The 15625-nt window shown below is 46.7% G+C and overlaps 6 protein-coding genes across 6 annotated transcripts; 3 read left to right on the forward strand and 3 right to left on the reverse strand.

The window, feature by feature from the left end:
• Positions 1-498: 498 nt before the first annotated feature.
• I206_102852 (imidazoleglycerol-phosphate dehydratase) lies at positions 499-1325 on the forward strand (the record flags this gene model as incomplete). The annotated part of the gene is made up of 5 exons (XM_019154954.1): positions 499-633; positions 688-873; positions 937-1021; positions 1074-1173; positions 1223-1325. 5 exons carry the CDS (start codon positions 499-501, stop codon positions 1323-1325), a joined length of 609 nt encoding a protein of 202 aa, XP_019012357.1.
• Positions 1326-1447: 122 nt separating this feature from the next.
• On the reverse strand, positions 1448-2396 carry I206_102853 (uncharacterized protein; the record flags this gene model as incomplete). The annotated part of the gene is made up of 5 exons (XM_070202637.1): positions 1448-1630; positions 1775-1914; positions 1971-1985; positions 2058-2291; positions 2348-2396. 5 exons carry the CDS (start codon positions 2394-2396, stop codon positions 1448-1450), a joined length of 621 nt encoding a protein of 206 aa, XP_070058738.1.
• Positions 2397-2756: 360 nt separating this feature from the next.
• I206_102854 (dihydroxy-acid dehydratase) lies at positions 2757-5018 on the forward strand (the record flags this gene model as incomplete). Its single annotated transcript, XM_070202638.1, has 8 exons — positions 2757-2897; positions 2962-3038; positions 3175-3314; positions 3412-3680; positions 3955-4144; positions 4194-4562; positions 4616-4948; positions 5005-5018. The coding sequence occupies 8 exons, from the start codon at positions 2757-2759 to the stop codon at positions 5016-5018; spliced, it is 1533 nt and encodes a 510-aa protein (XP_070058739.1).
• A 339-nt stretch (positions 5019-5357) lies between these two features.
• Positions 5358-7695, forward strand: I206_102855 (2-isopropylmalate synthase; the record flags this gene model as incomplete). The annotated part of the gene is made up of 9 exons (XM_070202639.1): positions 5358-5368; positions 5436-5572; positions 5693-5769; positions 5819-5964; positions 6007-6064; positions 6116-6271; positions 6327-6393; positions 6529-6949; positions 6996-7695. 9 exons carry the CDS (start codon positions 5358-5360, stop codon positions 7693-7695), a joined length of 1773 nt encoding a protein of 590 aa, XP_070058740.1.
• A 44-nt stretch (positions 7696-7739) lies between these two features.
• Positions 7740-9433, reverse strand: I206_102856 (uncharacterized protein; the record flags this gene model as incomplete). Its single annotated transcript, XM_070202640.1, has 11 exons — positions 7740-7751; positions 7907-8043; positions 8098-8118; positions 8168-8186; positions 8238-8287; positions 8336-8493; positions 8641-8736; positions 8783-8957; positions 9007-9040; positions 9088-9352; positions 9396-9433. 11 exons carry the CDS (start codon positions 9431-9433, stop codon positions 7740-7742), a joined length of 1005 nt encoding a protein of 334 aa, XP_070058741.1.
• Positions 9434-9520: 87 nt separating this feature from the next.
• Positions 9521-13748, reverse strand: I206_102857 (uncharacterized protein; the record flags this gene model as incomplete). The annotated part of the gene is made up of 26 exons (XM_070202641.1): positions 9521-9551; positions 9607-9659; positions 9714-10023; positions 10078-10101; positions 10146-10218; positions 10268-10310; positions 10365-10584; positions 10628-10773; positions 10824-10879; positions 10930-10947; positions 11005-11260; positions 11304-11522; positions 11720-11779; positions 11828-11841; positions 11960-12053; positions 12103-12221; positions 12305-12364; positions 12416-12443; positions 12486-12543; positions 12602-12626; positions 12675-12692; positions 12822-12902; positions 12955-13212; positions 13286-13304; positions 13445-13553; positions 13612-13748. The coding sequence occupies 26 exons, from the start codon at positions 13746-13748 to the stop codon at positions 9521-9523; spliced, it is 2529 nt and encodes an 842-aa protein (XP_070058742.1).
• Between the last annotated feature and the right edge of the window lie 1877 nt (positions 13749-15625).

Consider the following 15625-nt stretch of genomic DNA (forward strand, 5'->3'; position numbering starts at 1 on the left):
ATAGATACCCACTTATGACACGTCACCTAATGAGGCAATTATTTTCTACACCTATATGCATACACGATGTCCCAGTAAATAATCAGCAAAGCGTCGTTATGTACGGATATTCGGTCACCAGCTGAGCAATATGTCATTCAATCCTCTTATGCTTCAAACGCGTATGATATCCTGTACACGCACAGGAGATAACTCTGATGAGATACTTTGCTCTGGCAATCCGCATAGGTTTGAGGTCACGAAAATCTGCGATTTTGGTGCTAACATGGCTTTCACTGGCAAAGGAGAGTTGCGCAATAAATCACTAGTACACTAGTACTTCGATCAAACGTCAGCCATGTGGCAAAGTAGATGAGCCATGTGATCCGCACGCGGCCATTTCAGCGAGTCACCTTTCGGCAATTTCAGCTGAAAATCCCATCTTACCTTGGTATGAAAAAACCATAATGGTTTGAATGAATATCTCTCTTCAATTGAAGTAGCCCACACATTTCCAATATGTCCGCAAGAACCGCCTCAGTTGAGCGAAAGACAAGTGAGACCGAGATCACTTGTTCCATCGATCTCGACCATGTGCCAGGAGTCACCACTCAAACTATAGATGTCAGCACCGGACTAGGGTTCCTCGACCATGTGAGCATAGATTCAGCTGTCATTGCACGTCTTTCGCTTATTTGTGCCCTCTAGATGTTCACTGCTCTCGCCAAACACGGAGGGATGTCCTTGACTTTGAAGTGCAAAGGTGATTTACATATCGATGATCATCACACAGCAGAAGATTGCGCATTGGCTTTAGGAGCGGCTTTCAAAAAGGCCCTAGGAGAGAGAAAAGGTATCAAACGATACGGTTTCGCATATGCACCTTTGGATGAAGTAAGCCCTCTGTTGACCTCTTGACCATACATTGGGACTGACTGACAAAACAATGATAAACAGGCGCTGTCTCGAGCGGTCATTGATATCTCTTCTCGTCCGTACTTCGTCTGTCACCTTCCCTTTACAAGAGAGAAAATAGGAGATTGTAGGTCATGTTCAGCTGCAATCTCAGGAGGTGCTGATTTATCATCTCATAGTGTCAACCGAGATGGTTTCTCATCTGCTGCAATCGTTCGCATTTGAAGCTGGTGTAACATTACATATTGACTGGATAAGGGGTGAAAACAATCATCACATGTGAGTGGAGAGTGTAATCTGATTGTCAGTCTACTGACGTTACGCAAAGAGCGGAATCTGCATTCAAGGCTTTGGCACTTGCTATTCGAATGGCTATTACTAGGACAGGTGGGGATGATGTACCAAGTACAAAAGGTGTCCTTGCTTTATAAATGCATATTGCCCTTACTGGTTGTCAATATACGATACGGATCATCACACCCGGTCCAATAAAAACTACATGAGTCCAAGTTGAAGTGGTTTCACTGCCAAAAATTTCTCTTAAGCGCATCGATTATCCCTTGAGTTCGGTTGCTTCTTCTTCTGTTAATTCACGAAATGGGGTACCTGAACGCTTGATCGGTGGTGCCGGATCGCTTTCGGGAGAAGGCACTCTTCCGGGAGTTGAAGCAGCCGAGACGTCCACAGAAGGAGGTAGATCGTTTTCGTCTGCACGCTTCGAATAGTATCGACCGGCCTGTCGAGGAATGGTGAGCTCAAGAATTCGCATCGAAACGTTGGAAAGCGATGCGGGTCGCAAGAGAGCATCCAGTGTTCCAAGTAAATCAAGGACGTGAATCACGAACAGGACACAGAGACAACGGAGATGCTCATTACTTACTTGTAGCAGCATGATACCAGTCAACATGACAGCAGTCATGATGTTATTCGTAGCTAGATCCCGTACAGCAGTGACTAATTCTGGGTACGACTTGTCTTTCGATATGGAGTTAGGTAAAGACGTCGGTATCGATTTGATAGCTGATACGCGGTCCTGTCAGAAGTCTCCGGGATGTGATCCTTGTAGCTGAACTCACTAGGATAGACATCAACTATTTGGGTGTAGGCGATGGCGGCCCAAAGGACTACGTGGGTTAGCTTCTTTGTGCCATGTTTTCACTCACCAATTGCGCCTCCGTCAAACAACACTTCTCCTCCTTGACCTTTGTAGCCTTTGACTGCTCTCCCACCGGCACTCGCTAGAGCCACTAACCCTACCGCTATATACACCCATCCCATTCCATGCGGTGCGTTGCTCAAATAAGAATAGTATTTGATGGACGTCACCAAGGCTTCCGGAGTGATTGGTGATCGCCATAAAACGTTGTGATCCGCTATCCAATGCGTGAAAGTGGTCCCTGGAGATGGCATATCAGCTGGGGCTAACCGAGGAGAGAGAGAGATAGTCGCCTACCGAGCAAGAAGCAGGTGGACATAGTCACAAGCGTTGTTCTCCAGACCATTGTTCTAGCAGCCAGTCGGTAATATTACAACTGAGTCAACACAATGTATAATGATTGGTCAGTTATACAGATAGCTCGGAAGGAACCGAACAAAGTGTCAGATGTGGACGAAGCAGAAGAGAGGGAAGGGTATTTAATGAGCAAGCAATATAACATTATGAGGTAAGATATCTGTCTATATGGTCAGGGGGAAAAAGTTACGTAATTATCATAGTCAAGTGGAGATGTCCGCTCGGGTTAAGAGATCCGATTACTTTTGAAAAGTCGAGTCTGAAAATAAATACCACCAATCAACTTAACCCTATATCAGCTTTTTCACTGACACTTTTTCAGCACTAAACACCCAACAAACGTACAAAAATGCTATCGAGGCGTCTCATATCTACCCCCGTAGCTCGCGTTGCGAGAGCGGTCCACTCTTCGGCTGCTCGTCCCGCGTCCGAGGCCATCAACAGGTACTCGAAAACGATCACCGAGCCAAAATCGCAAGGTGCTTCTCAAGTGAGTCCAAAGGCTTTCTCGTGTTGCTGCCCGAATTGGACATAGCTCATTTTTTTACGCGTAGGCAATGTTATATGCTACCGATGGCGTTAACAATGATGATGATTTGAAAAAAGCTATGGTGGGAGTTGCCAGTGTCTGGTGAGAACGCGTTTCGTTTATATCGCAGGAAGAATCCGGTCTTCCGATTCGGATTGGCAGAGAGGAGGTATTGTCAAGCCACTGCGTACCGTGCTTCCGCAGTCGGCTCAAGAGCTGACAACTAAGACTGTAATAGGTATGAGGGTAATCCCTGTAACGGACATATCTTAGCTTTAGGACAAAGGGTTAAAAAGTCTTTAGGTGAAGCTGGTTTGATCGGTTACCAATTCGGTACCCCCGCTGTTTCTGACGGTATTAGTATGGGAACATCAGGAAGTAAGTTCAACAATCAAGTAACAAGGCTGACGCCTAGTGTCCTACTCCTTACAATCCCGTGATTTGATCGCCGATTCTGTTGAAAGTGTTTGCGGAGGACACTGGTTGGATGGCTCCGTTGTTATACCGGGATGTGATAAAAACATGCCCGGAACCTTGATTGCCCTTGGTCGTCTGAACAGACCTGGGCTGATGGTCTATGGTGGTACAATAAAACCTGGAAACTGCGGCGGAGAAGTACTGGATATTGTCTCAGCTTTCCAAAGTTACGGTCGATATCTTCAAGAAGGTCAAACCGAAGCTGCGGAGAAGACTAGATACGACACTGTTAGAAATGCTTGTCCAGGTTCGGGTGCCTGTGGAGGAGTGAGTGGACTCATCGTCGAAGCGTTTGCTGACAGTTGCAGATGTACACTGCCAATACTATCGCATCTTGTGCCGAAGCTCTCGGTATGACCGTTCCAGGTTCATCTTCCTTCCCTGCCGTATACCCCGAAAAATTGGCGGAGTGTGATTCAATTGGTGGAGTCATGCGCAATTTGTTGGAGAAGAACATCGTACCTAAGCAGATTATGACTAGGGAGGCTTTCGAGAACGCTATGGTGAGTCCCGTTGAACCTGAGCTCTGCTGACAATTTAGGTCCTCACGATGGCTCTTGGAGGTTCCACGAACGTCGTCCTTCATCTCATTGCCATCGCTCACTCTGTCGGAATCAAACTTACGATCGACGATTTCCAAGCTGTATCCGACCGAACCCCTCTCCTTGCTGATCTCAAACCTAGTGGAAAGTATGTGATGGAGGATATACACACTATTGGTGGAATCCCAAGTGAGTCTTGTCAAGTATCGAGACGTTCGGCGTATTGACCATCGCACAGGCGTCATCCACTTCCTCATAAAACACGGATACATGACAGGCGAAGGTTTAACAGTCACCGGCAAGACCCTCGGAGAGAACTGTGATCGATGGGTCGAGAAGCACGGTAGCAAATGGGAGGGTCAGAAGATCTTGAGACCTATCGACGATCCAATCAAATCAACTGGACATCTTCGAATTTTGAGAGGAAATCTCGCGCCCGGAGGTGCCGTTTCCAAGATCACAGGAAAAGAGGGTCTCAGATTTACGGGTAAATGCCGAGCTTTCGATGTCGAAGAGGACTTCGTCAAAGCCGTTGAGTCTGGCTCGATCAAGAAGGGAGAGAAGACCGTTGTAGTTTTAAGATATCTCGGTCCTAAGGGTGGTCCTGGTGAGTAGACCGTGGAATGTGCAACCGCGAACCTGCTGACATCTCTTTGATAGGTATGCCCGAGATGTTAAAGCCTACCAGTTTGATCATGGGTGCCGGTCTTGGTTACGATGTTGCCTGTCTTACTGATGGACGATTCAGCGGAGGGTCTCATGGTTTCGTTGTTGGTCACGTTGTCCCAGAAGCTCAAGAAGGAGGACCCATCGCTCTTGTACAAGATGGTGATATAATTGACATTGATGCCGTTGCCAACACTTTGATGGTCAACGTTTCCGACGAGGAAATGGCCAAACGAAAGGCAGCATGGACCGCACCACCACTCAAGGTGACCAAGGGTACTTTACTCAAATACGCCAAATTGGTTACTGATGCTTCTCACGGTTGTGGTGAGTCTCTTCAAGCATGACTGTGCGAGACGTGTAGATGCTGATTTATCCATTAGTCACCGATGCATGATTGTAATACCTTGTTCTGCTTTTGTACATGACATAATTGATGCATTCAGGTTGAAATCAATCTCCCATATGTAACGAACAAGGAGTAATGATCCATGTCACGTGATACGATAGCTCGGTAATGTATGACTCGTGCAGTGTAAAATAATAATTACTCGAGTAACCCGTATTCACCTTATAGACTGTTCCAACGTCCTTCCATATATCCCATAACTTATCAGTCTAACCCGTAATTCATATTTCAGCATCACATAAATAGCATAACCAGAAACAAGACCATCTTGAAACCGCTAGACCATATCCTATCAGTCCGGATTTGCATACATAAAAATCGAGCAATATGCCAATGCTGTGAGTGCATTGCTTAAGCTCACCCCTAATCGCCTCCATGGGCTTGTTCATTGACAGGATGTCATAGAGCCGAACCTTCGCAAAGGTATCTACCCTTTAAGCCGGTCCCATTCCCAAACCGTACTTGGCCAGACAAAGTCAATAAAACAGCTCCTATCTGGCTCAGTACGGATTTAAGAGATGGAAATCAAAGTCTTGCCAACCGTGAGTGATTTTTCAGAGGGACCCTGGCTGATTGCGTAGCAATGACAAATCAACAAAAGACACGTTTCTTTAGACATCTGGTCCAACTGGGATTCAAGGAGATCGAAGTGTCCTACCCAGCCGCGTCCGACACGGACTTTCAATTTTGTCGAGATCTGCAAAATAACGGAGAAGTCCCCGATGACGTCTGGATTCAAGTGAGTTATGATTGGCTGCAACAGACGATTTTACTGAACTTGTGTGCAGGTCCTCACTCCAGCTCGAGCCGATCTCATTAAGCGAACTTTCGAAGCCGTTGCTGGTCTCAAACATGTAATCATTCATATGTACAATGCTACGTCTTGTCTATTCAGAGAGGTGGTGTTTAACAACGATCGGGACGAGACTGTTAAGTGAGTCTTCGTCATCACGACCTCTGCTGAAACTTCCGTCAGACTCGCTTCAGACCATACTCGTATTGTGCGGGAACTTGCCGAACAATATGCTGCTTCTGTGAGTACAGTCTGCTCGGGCCCTGCAACCACAGCTCATTTAATGAATCAGCATGGCACAAGTTTCCGGTTCGAATATTCCCCTGAGACCTTCTCTCAGACTGAGACACCATACGCTGTAGAGGTGTGCGAAGCGGTAAAGAAGACGTGGCTCGCTGGAGAAAAGAGTGTCTGGGCAGACGGTCGCAAAGAAGAAAGGATAATCTTTGTGCGTACGAATGGAAATAGACGACACGCGCACTTACCGTTCGGGCTTGATACAGAACTTACCAGCTACTGTCGAAGTCGCAACTCCAAATTGCTTTGCCGATCAAGTAAGTCTAGGCCGAAGTGAATGAAGCTGATCCGATTTAGGTTGAGATATTCTGCAATTCCATCTCGGAGAGAGAAAAATGTATTATCAGTCTTCATACGCACAATGATAGAGGTGAGTAATTTCGTTGTGAGAGCCCCGCTGACATCTAGGTTGCGCTGTCGCTGCCGCTGAGCTTGGTATCCTTGCTGGTGCGGACCGAATCGAGGGTACAGTCCTTGGTAACGGTGAACGTACCGGTAACGTCGATCTTGTTACTCTTGGCCTCAACTGCTATTCCCAGGGTATCCCTCCTAATCTCGACTTTTCCGACATGTTTTCGGTTATCGACACTGTGACTGAATGCACAGGTCTTCCGGTGCACCCCCGACATCCTTACGCTGGAGAGCTTGTTTTCACGGCTTTCTCTGGAAGTCATCAAGATGCCATCAAGAAGGGTTTCGAGGCGCAAATCCAACGAGAAAAGAAGGGCGACAAGATATGGAGCATGCCTTATCTCCCTATCGATCCTGCCGATGTCGGCTGTACATACGAGGCGGTCATCCGGGTGAACTCGCAATCCGGAAAAGGAGGGTGAGTTGGATATCAGTATCGAGGATGAGGCTGATTTGTCTCTCAGAATCGCGTACATCGTCAAATCCGCCCTTGCCCTCGATCTTCCTCGTAGAATGCAAATTGCTTTCTACAAAGTCGTCCAAGACAGGTCAGAGACTACGGGTAAAGAAATGACTTCGAAAGACATTACTACCGCTTTCCGTCAAACCTATCACCTTGGTGGATCTGTCTACGATGGTCGATTAGTCCTCAAATCTTTCGTTACCGTGGACATTCGGTCCGCGGCTCCTTCGGCTGTCGGTACACCTGATCTCAGCCCGGACAGATCTCGTACACACAGCCGCGTGGCTTCCCTCGCTGGCGCTGTTGTTGAGGCGAGCCCTGACCGAAGTCTGGACGCGAATCTTCCGTCCGCTTCAAAACGACTTACTGCCAAGGTCCTCATTGACGGCAGCCTCCGGGAAATTTCTGGAGAAGGGAACGGTCCTCTCTCCTCGTTTCTTGACGCTCTTCAAGGTGATCTTGGTATCACCCTTTCTATCCGAGAGTACACTGAACATGCCGTCGGAGCTGGATCTGATGTCAAGGCTGCCACATATGTGGAATTGATTCCACCAAATGTCGATGCCAAGGACAAGACCAAAGGTGGATTCTGGGGTGTCGGCGTTGACGCTGATATCACAGCGTCCGGTCTCAAAGCCGTTATCAGCGCTGCCAATGGCTATCTCGGTCAAAGCCCGGTGCAAATCCCTGATGATGCTTAGATATCTTTATACAAAAGTGATGCATACGGAACGATGTTCGGTAATCAAGTGGCGTCCTGCAGTTCCGCTTGCCGAGCACGAACAATGTCTCCTCTAGTAATGTTTGATTTGTCGCACATGCTCCTAAACAAGCCTTCGGTGTCGAATAAATTCAATGGGGTGTCGAATTCCTGCAACTTATCAGTCATGCTCACATGTGTGAGTGACTCACTTCAATCTCTCCAGCATTCATCACCAAAATCCTGTCCCAAGAAATGATAGTACGCAGACGATGAGCTATACACAAAAGAGTCTTCCCTCTGAACTCTCGGTGGATCGTCTGCTGGATTCGGGAATCGGTCTCAAGGTCTACAAGGACATCAGCAAGACTTCGATCGCTCAAGTGGGATCCATACCACTCACCAACGGCAGCCGTCGCTTCGTCTAGCCGCAGTGTCAGCAAGGAGACGATTACCTATAATCACAAACATACCTAAGACGACAATCTTGGACTGCGAGGAATTAGCCTGTTATAACTCGTGAAATGTTCCAAATGTACTCACGTTTTTCACGAGAGCACGAGCTAGACTGATCAAAGAGCGCTCGCCCACACCTATTAACGAATTAGCGATGAGGCGAGCGACCACATATGGGAACTTACTAAGGTTCTGACCCTCTTCTTCGATTACGGAATCTAGGGTCAGCCGCTTATTGTCATTCTCACCTTGACTCGTGATCACACAAGATCGTGTCAATGCATCATACAGAGTGGCATCCTGATGGAGATCGAATGGGTCAAGATTTGTTCGCAGTGTTCCGCTGAACAACACGGGATCTTGAGGGATAATTGCAATTCGCGATCTCAAGGCGTTTAAACCCAGTTTTGATATGTCCTCACCGTCGATTGCGATACGACCGGATGTCAACCTGATTGTCAGCAGGGTTCGTGATTCCAGCGCTACTCACTCAACAAGCCTAAACAAGGCAACCGTAATTGAGGTTTTACCAGCACCAGTTCGACCGATGATACCTATCTTCTCCCCAGCACGCACATCCATTGACCTGGAGCACCAACTCAGCCAGTGTACTTGGGGTTAGAGAGACTTACAATCCCTTCAGCACCGGTGGTAGCCCGGGACGATACGACATCACGACGTCCTTGAACTCGATGGCACCATCTTGCGGCCATGACTCTGTTGGCTGGGTAGATGCGATGACATGTGCCGGTTCCTGAGGCAAAGACGTTGCATCTGCGTACCAAAGTACTCTTTCCACGGCGTTCACTGAACACATCCCTTAGTGTTGAAACGATAAGGCTGCAGACCAACTTACTGTTGTTCTCCACTTCGGCAGATTGTCGTGTCACCTATAAAAGGAAGAATCAGCTTGAGAATAGGGCTGTAAAGAGCTTACCATTCCTAATACCTGCGTAATAGACGTCAGGTAAGTTAAACACAATGCAATCTGTGATGCTGTCAATCCACCGCCGCCTTTCGCTGACATAATAGCTACAGCGAAGACAAGACAAGCGCCCAGAAAGTCTAATCGTATAGACAGCCATCTTTGATTAGTCGCACTCAGCAGGTAGGCGCGATTTTCCAAATCCATGTAATATGCGTTATCCTTGATAAATCGGTCCGTTTCTCCGTATGCTCGGATGGTCGCCAAACCGGACAATCTGTACGTCGTATGAGTATTGGTCTCTAGCAAGCAGGACTCACGATTCGGAGAAGTGAGAATATAGCAGAGATCGCAACATGGAGTCTAGCCGCTTCACTTCTCTAGATGAAGTCCGGTAGAACAGTGCAAAGTACCTGGCTGTTAGCGGAACTCATATACATATGACTTACCAATAACCAACACCGACAAAGAATATGCTGAGACATCCCTGTCTTCATTAGCACTGATAACGAGCGGCAGCACATTACTCACACAGCGATAAAGTAATGTAAGAACACAGTGATGATTGCGATAGATCCGATCAACTGGCGATCATGTCAGGAAAGAGTCATGTCAAACACAGAAGGGTAAGTGCTCACCGTTACGAGAGTCATGGCCATCATTCGAAGAGAATCAGGTAGCTGATTATCGATTGTATCGATATCTTTGCCAAAAACACCGAGTATCCGCCCTAGCGGCTGAGTGTCAAATACAGACTTTGGACTGTAAAAGACATTGTCAAGCGCTGCCGAGTGTAAATTCTGAGAGGCAAGATTTGCCATGACACCCAATGTAGCACCCATGGCGAAGGTGAACATGGCTTGAGAAATGCCCAGAGCGGCGTAGACACCTTGATAGACGCTCCAAGTCTGGTTGAAATGAGAGTCTTGCCACCATGTTAGCCACACGCTACGTTGAAGTAATCAGCCATAGTGTTCCCGGTCGGATCAAGCTCTCGCTTACGTGGCCATCACTTGAGATCCTTGCCTGTAGGTAATCATCAGCTCGGGCCGACTCCGATGAGGACGTACATTATGGTCGCAAAAAGAACAGTAAGCGGAAAGGTGTACCGAGATCGGCCAGCATGCAAATATCCGGCGTAAACTAGCACATCAGCTCGCCCTGCTCACACAGCCGTACATACCTTTGCGACCGACTGAGCCTGTTTTTCGAATCTCGCTGACCATCAATCGACCCTGGTATCGTGTTATTATCTACATGCAGCTGCAACAATTAAAACGGGAACTCACTTCGAGTTTGCCTGTACCAACAGCTTTGCCCATGCTCTTATTACTTAAGAGTTGAGTTTGCTTGTCAATCTGTGAGTCCTGGACCTCAAGCTCATCGGGAACTTCTACCTTCTGCTTCTCTTGCCCGCCGAACTCGGAGAACAGCTTCGCGGCCGCTCCGCCCGACTGGGAGAGCTCGCTGAAAGTCCCTTGTTCCGAGATTGAGCCATTTGATAAAAAGCTGCGAAGGGTGGTAAGCTGGCGCCATCCAGCAGGGCACTCACTATATGCGGTCCACTGCAGGTAAGAAATGAAGAGCGTGAGTGACCAGAAGCACGGTCTTGCCTTGGGATGCAAGAGGCATGATGGCGTTCTCAAATAACGCTTTGCCCACGTGGGCATCCACTGCGCTCAGAGGGTCGTCGAATAGCTGGCACCATCATCAACGACAGCATTGATTGCGCACAATCTCCTACTCACCACGATATCGGCGTTATAGTACAAAGCTCTCGCGATGTTGACTCGTTGCTTCTGACCTACCGGGGACCTTAGTAGGATTCCCGGTTGAACAAGCCATTTAACTTACCTCCTGAAAGATTGATACCTGATGAAGTCAGCGGAAAGTACACTACCATTCACATACCTTTTTCACCGATCTGACACATTTTGTTAGCTGTATTCGCTGAAGCCGAGACAAAACGACTGACCTCTGTCAGGTCTCCGTCTCCAAGGATCTCTAAGTCGGGTACCAAATTCGCATCTTTCACCGCTTTCCAGTATCGTGGTTCGTCCCAAACTTGTCCGAAGAGGATGTTGTCTCTGACCGTGGCGTTTTGTATCCACGCATTCTGCTGGCAATATGCAAGACGACCACCAAATGTGACCGATCCTGTCAAGATGGACATCTCACCGATGAGCTGTGACCTGTCAGCAAGAGCATCTACTTAGCGCAAAACTTACCCCTTGGAGCAGACTGCTCTTGCCCGAGCCCACGGATCCTACGATGCCAACGATCGTGCCGCGCGGGATATTGAGGTTCAAATCTTCAATCTTGAAGCCTGGCTCACTTTCTACGTTGGATTTGGAGGACCAACTGAAGGTTGCATTCGACACCGTTACCGCGAGTTTGAGGCTGATGTCGATTACATGGCTCTTGTCTCTCACTTCGGCCTCGAAAACCTACCATTGTCAGACAAGCTTCAACCAAGAAGAGACTCACCTCTGTCAGACGCTCAACAGCGTTTTGTGCGTCCGTCAACGATGAAAGGGCTCGTGGGAGGAACATTAACGGTTGTCGCAGAAGGTTAAAGAAGGCGAGTGACGTAAAAATCAAAGCCTGAGATAGTCAGCCCGGCCGGAACACTTTGCGGACTCACCGGGTCGAGACTGTCGTGCGTCGCAGCATAGGTGACAAATGCTAGCACCGACGCCAAAGCCTGAAAGAAGTCAGCAAAAATGAACGGAGGAGGGCTGGCTTGGCCTACCGGGACACTGAAAGCTAAAGCCTGGTTCGCAGCTCGAATTACCAGGATTTTCCGAATCCCAACCATTTCCTTTCGGCGAAAATGCTTGAGACCTATCAAAAGTCAGCGCGAGCCTTGACCCAATCAACTCACGCTTGAGAAAAGGGATCTCATATGTGAAAACTTTAATCACCTCCATGGATGACAAAAGCTCCCTAAGTAGTCTTGATCGAGAATCGGTCCATTTCTGACGGGAAAAAGTCAGCTGGTTGTATGCAGTATTCAGCCTAACGCACCATCGATTTCTTTCTAACCTTGAAACTGAGTTTCATGAACCAGGTCTGCAAAGGCGCTAGAAGAACAAACAGGGAGAACCCTACTAGAGCGGAAGGTCCAATTTGGATAATCAAGAGGACTATTTGTTGTCAGCCCGGCCAATATCGCTTAGAAACGTACCAAGAGTGATTGTCAACTGTATAGGAGCCGTCCAGATCTAACCTAGCGGGTCAACAGACAGATTGATATGATTGAGCCACAAAGAACCTACCGCATGGAACCCTAGAGTAATAAATCAGCACGATCAGTACCGTAGTGCTCAGACGGACTCACATTGGGCGCAATAATCGATTCTCGATATCTGTAAAGACAGTGAGCTTAACAAGGACGAGGCTCAACTTACATCGCTCGAAAGATATGTCAGCAGCTTTCCGTTGGGATGTTTCGCTCGGCCACCGACACTAAGCAACATAGATTTTTGGTATACCGCTGAGATCAGGGTTGCTCGGGCTAAAACACCGGTCGCCATTGATCGGAAGAAAAACTATTGACTTCGATCAGCGACACTCGAAGATGAAAGGAGCCAACTCACCTGATGTTGACAGACAGACTGCATCACGGTCAGTAGGAACAGTCCAATCGCCATGCCGATACCACGGCCGATATTCGGTTGGGGTTCATTGGAGTGATTTGCAGCGTAGACTGGACATAAGCTGTGTTCCTAATGGGAATGACTCACCTTCCTTGCTAAAGTTGATGAGGGCTTTGATCAAGAGTGGTATCATGAGTTGTGAGGTGTCGCTTGCGACCTTGAAAAGTCCTGCATGAATTTTCAGCCTTATTTTTGGCACTATATATTGAACTGCACATACCTCCTGCCCAGAACCCCGTCATCACGTCATTTAACGCCCAAGTTATACTACCTGTTTTCCGTCCGGTACGTTGTCTCCATTCGAGTTCCAGGGCTTGGTAGCGATGAAGGTACGTGTCCAAAAGACCATAGTTAGATAGATCTTCCGGTAATCCACGATTTGACATGGCTTTGATCCGCCATTTCGCCTTGAGGCTTCTTCTTGGTCGAGCAGTATTGAGTTGGTCGTTCCAATGTTGAGCTTTCGCTTGACGTTTTTCTAAAGCCTCAAGGAAGCGTGTTGAAAGTGGGGAAGCTACATGTCAGCGCACTCGGGCAGAAGTGTGCCTTACCTTCGCGACTAGGATCCATCTGAGTATTTCAGCGGTATTCTCATATCCTTTTGAGCTCACCTTCCAAAGATCCGTTGCCTGAAGCGGCCGCTGGTAGCCTTTCACCATGATGGGCGTGACCCACTAATCATCAGCTAAATTTATCCCAATCTGACGTACCTGAAACGTGAGCTTGCTCAGAGTCGAGACATATGCGAGAGGTATGATTTCAGCTTCCTCGAGAGTGGCTTTAGGAGGTGGTGGGCTGTGGCGAGGCCGCCATAATTGCCTGAAACACGACCAAAGTCATTCAGAGGGCCGCTCGTCATCACTTTCAAAATGCTCACCACCAATGCTCTCGAGTGATTCCGGGAAATTGCAGAACCTCAGAATCGGACAGATCTTTCAATTTGCTTGGAGCCGGATCCGTCTTATGACTGCCTGTCTTCTCGAGAGATTCTTGAGGATCGTCTTTCAATGTCATTGCGAGAAGCGTAACCTCACTCGATGTGGTAAGTAAATGTACATTGAAATGTGTGAGACTCCTTTGAACAATGTGTGACTGTTCTCACCGTGAGATATAAATAGACGAAATATGTTTGGTAAAGTCCTCGATCGTAAGGAGTCGTTTCGGATTTGGCCGTGATACCAAAACAATGAGGTGATACGGCGACCGCCGATATCCATTTCTGATCTCGCCCGTCACCTAGGACTTGCGCCGTCCAAAAATCGTCTTGCTCTATGGTGGCCTGAGTGTCAGATTATTTATTAGAAGCGTGAATAATAGAAGTTCAATATGAAAGAAGTTTGAGTTGGATTATGACTAGTTAACTTCAATGCTATGTAAAACTCTAAGTCTTTACTGAATCTGGGGTCAAAGATTTTGTTAACAGATCTGCCAAGCTCTTTTCTGATGGTATTTGTGAGATTGAGATGATGTTGTCATATACTCTCTCTCTGACAAAGTGAAGCCGCATAGCTATGTGTTTTGTCTTTTCATGACTTACAGGATTTGTAATAATTGTCGGAATCAGTGATCCATCGCCATGTAGATTTGGACCAAACTGTTATGACCTGACCAACATCATCTAATTTAACCAACTATCTTAGAAGACTCTTATGTATGTTATTAATTCACCGAAACTACTCATAACAAGACTCTCACGTGACATACCACGTGACACCACGCATCTATCATATGACAGAATAGAAGTTATAACCGGTATTCAACAACGCTTTGACCAACTTCCTCGAAACAATTCATCTTGTCAACCATCGCGGACTTCACCAAATGATCACATCTGTCGATAAGATACATTGATGGATATGAATAAACAAGGTAAGAAATACTCGGAATAACTATACCTCTTATTCAGCACCATCAATGATTTCTAATCACCATCAACGACTATTCATCACCAGGTCACCAATCCCTTGTCAACCATCATCTCTATGATGTTATTGAGGGATTCTTAGTAATATAGCTGTGTCAGGATTTAAGGTGATTATTAAGCCAAGCAATAGTATATGAATTATGTAGAGTAACACTTCGTAAGCTAGTTTACAATTGTAAGATATATAATACAGCTTGAAGGACAACAAAGAACTAGTAACCCCAATGATCGAGTTCTCTTTTGTTTACTTCAAGTTGTTCAAGTAGCAGTGCTATTGAATGAATTGAGGTAATCTACCTGCCATTACTAGCTGCAACATACCGCCCCTAGTAGGTTAAGAGTTATAGTTCCTCTTGTTGAGACAAGACGAGTTGTAGTTTAAGTAGACTTCTTGGATTAGAAGCTGATATTAAACCAAGTCAGAATACAGAGTCAAACACTACAAGGTAGGTTGATTCAAATCAACAGAGCTTTGGTTGCAGATGTTTGAGTATCACCTGTAGACTTGTGAACGTGGTTGGACGGCTTAGAGATAGTCTGGAAGAATTGTTCAGACTATCTTCAAAATATAAAAGTATTTATAAACTATGGTCATATAAACTAGGTAAAGAGCGCGTTATTAAAAGAGTGTGGTTGATACAGGGGAGAGTGATGACTATGTAAGCAAGTGGTGCTGGAAGAAGGTTAAAGTTACTGATTTGTGTTTTTTTTTCTTGATAAGAAGAAAAAGGATCAAAATCAGAGATACAAAGCAACTCCTATTTATACCTTTCCAAAAGGCTATACAACAGATGACGTTCCAATTTGTTTCTCAAGCTTGTTGTACAGACTGACCCTGTCAGGCTGTAAGCTGCAGGTGGTGATGACAAGTTGTGCGTCACAGGTTGGTGAAACAGATTGAATGTCCAGATTGTTTGGTTCCAGTTTGTATATGACATATGGTATTCTCAGATTGGCACGGTCATGA

Source organism: Kwoniella pini, chromosome 3, assembly GCF_000512605.2.
Source record: "Kwoniella pini CBS 10737 chromosome 3, complete sequence".
Lineage (NCBI taxonomy): Eukaryota > Fungi > Basidiomycota > Tremellomycetes > Tremellales > Cryptococcaceae > Kwoniella > Kwoniella pini.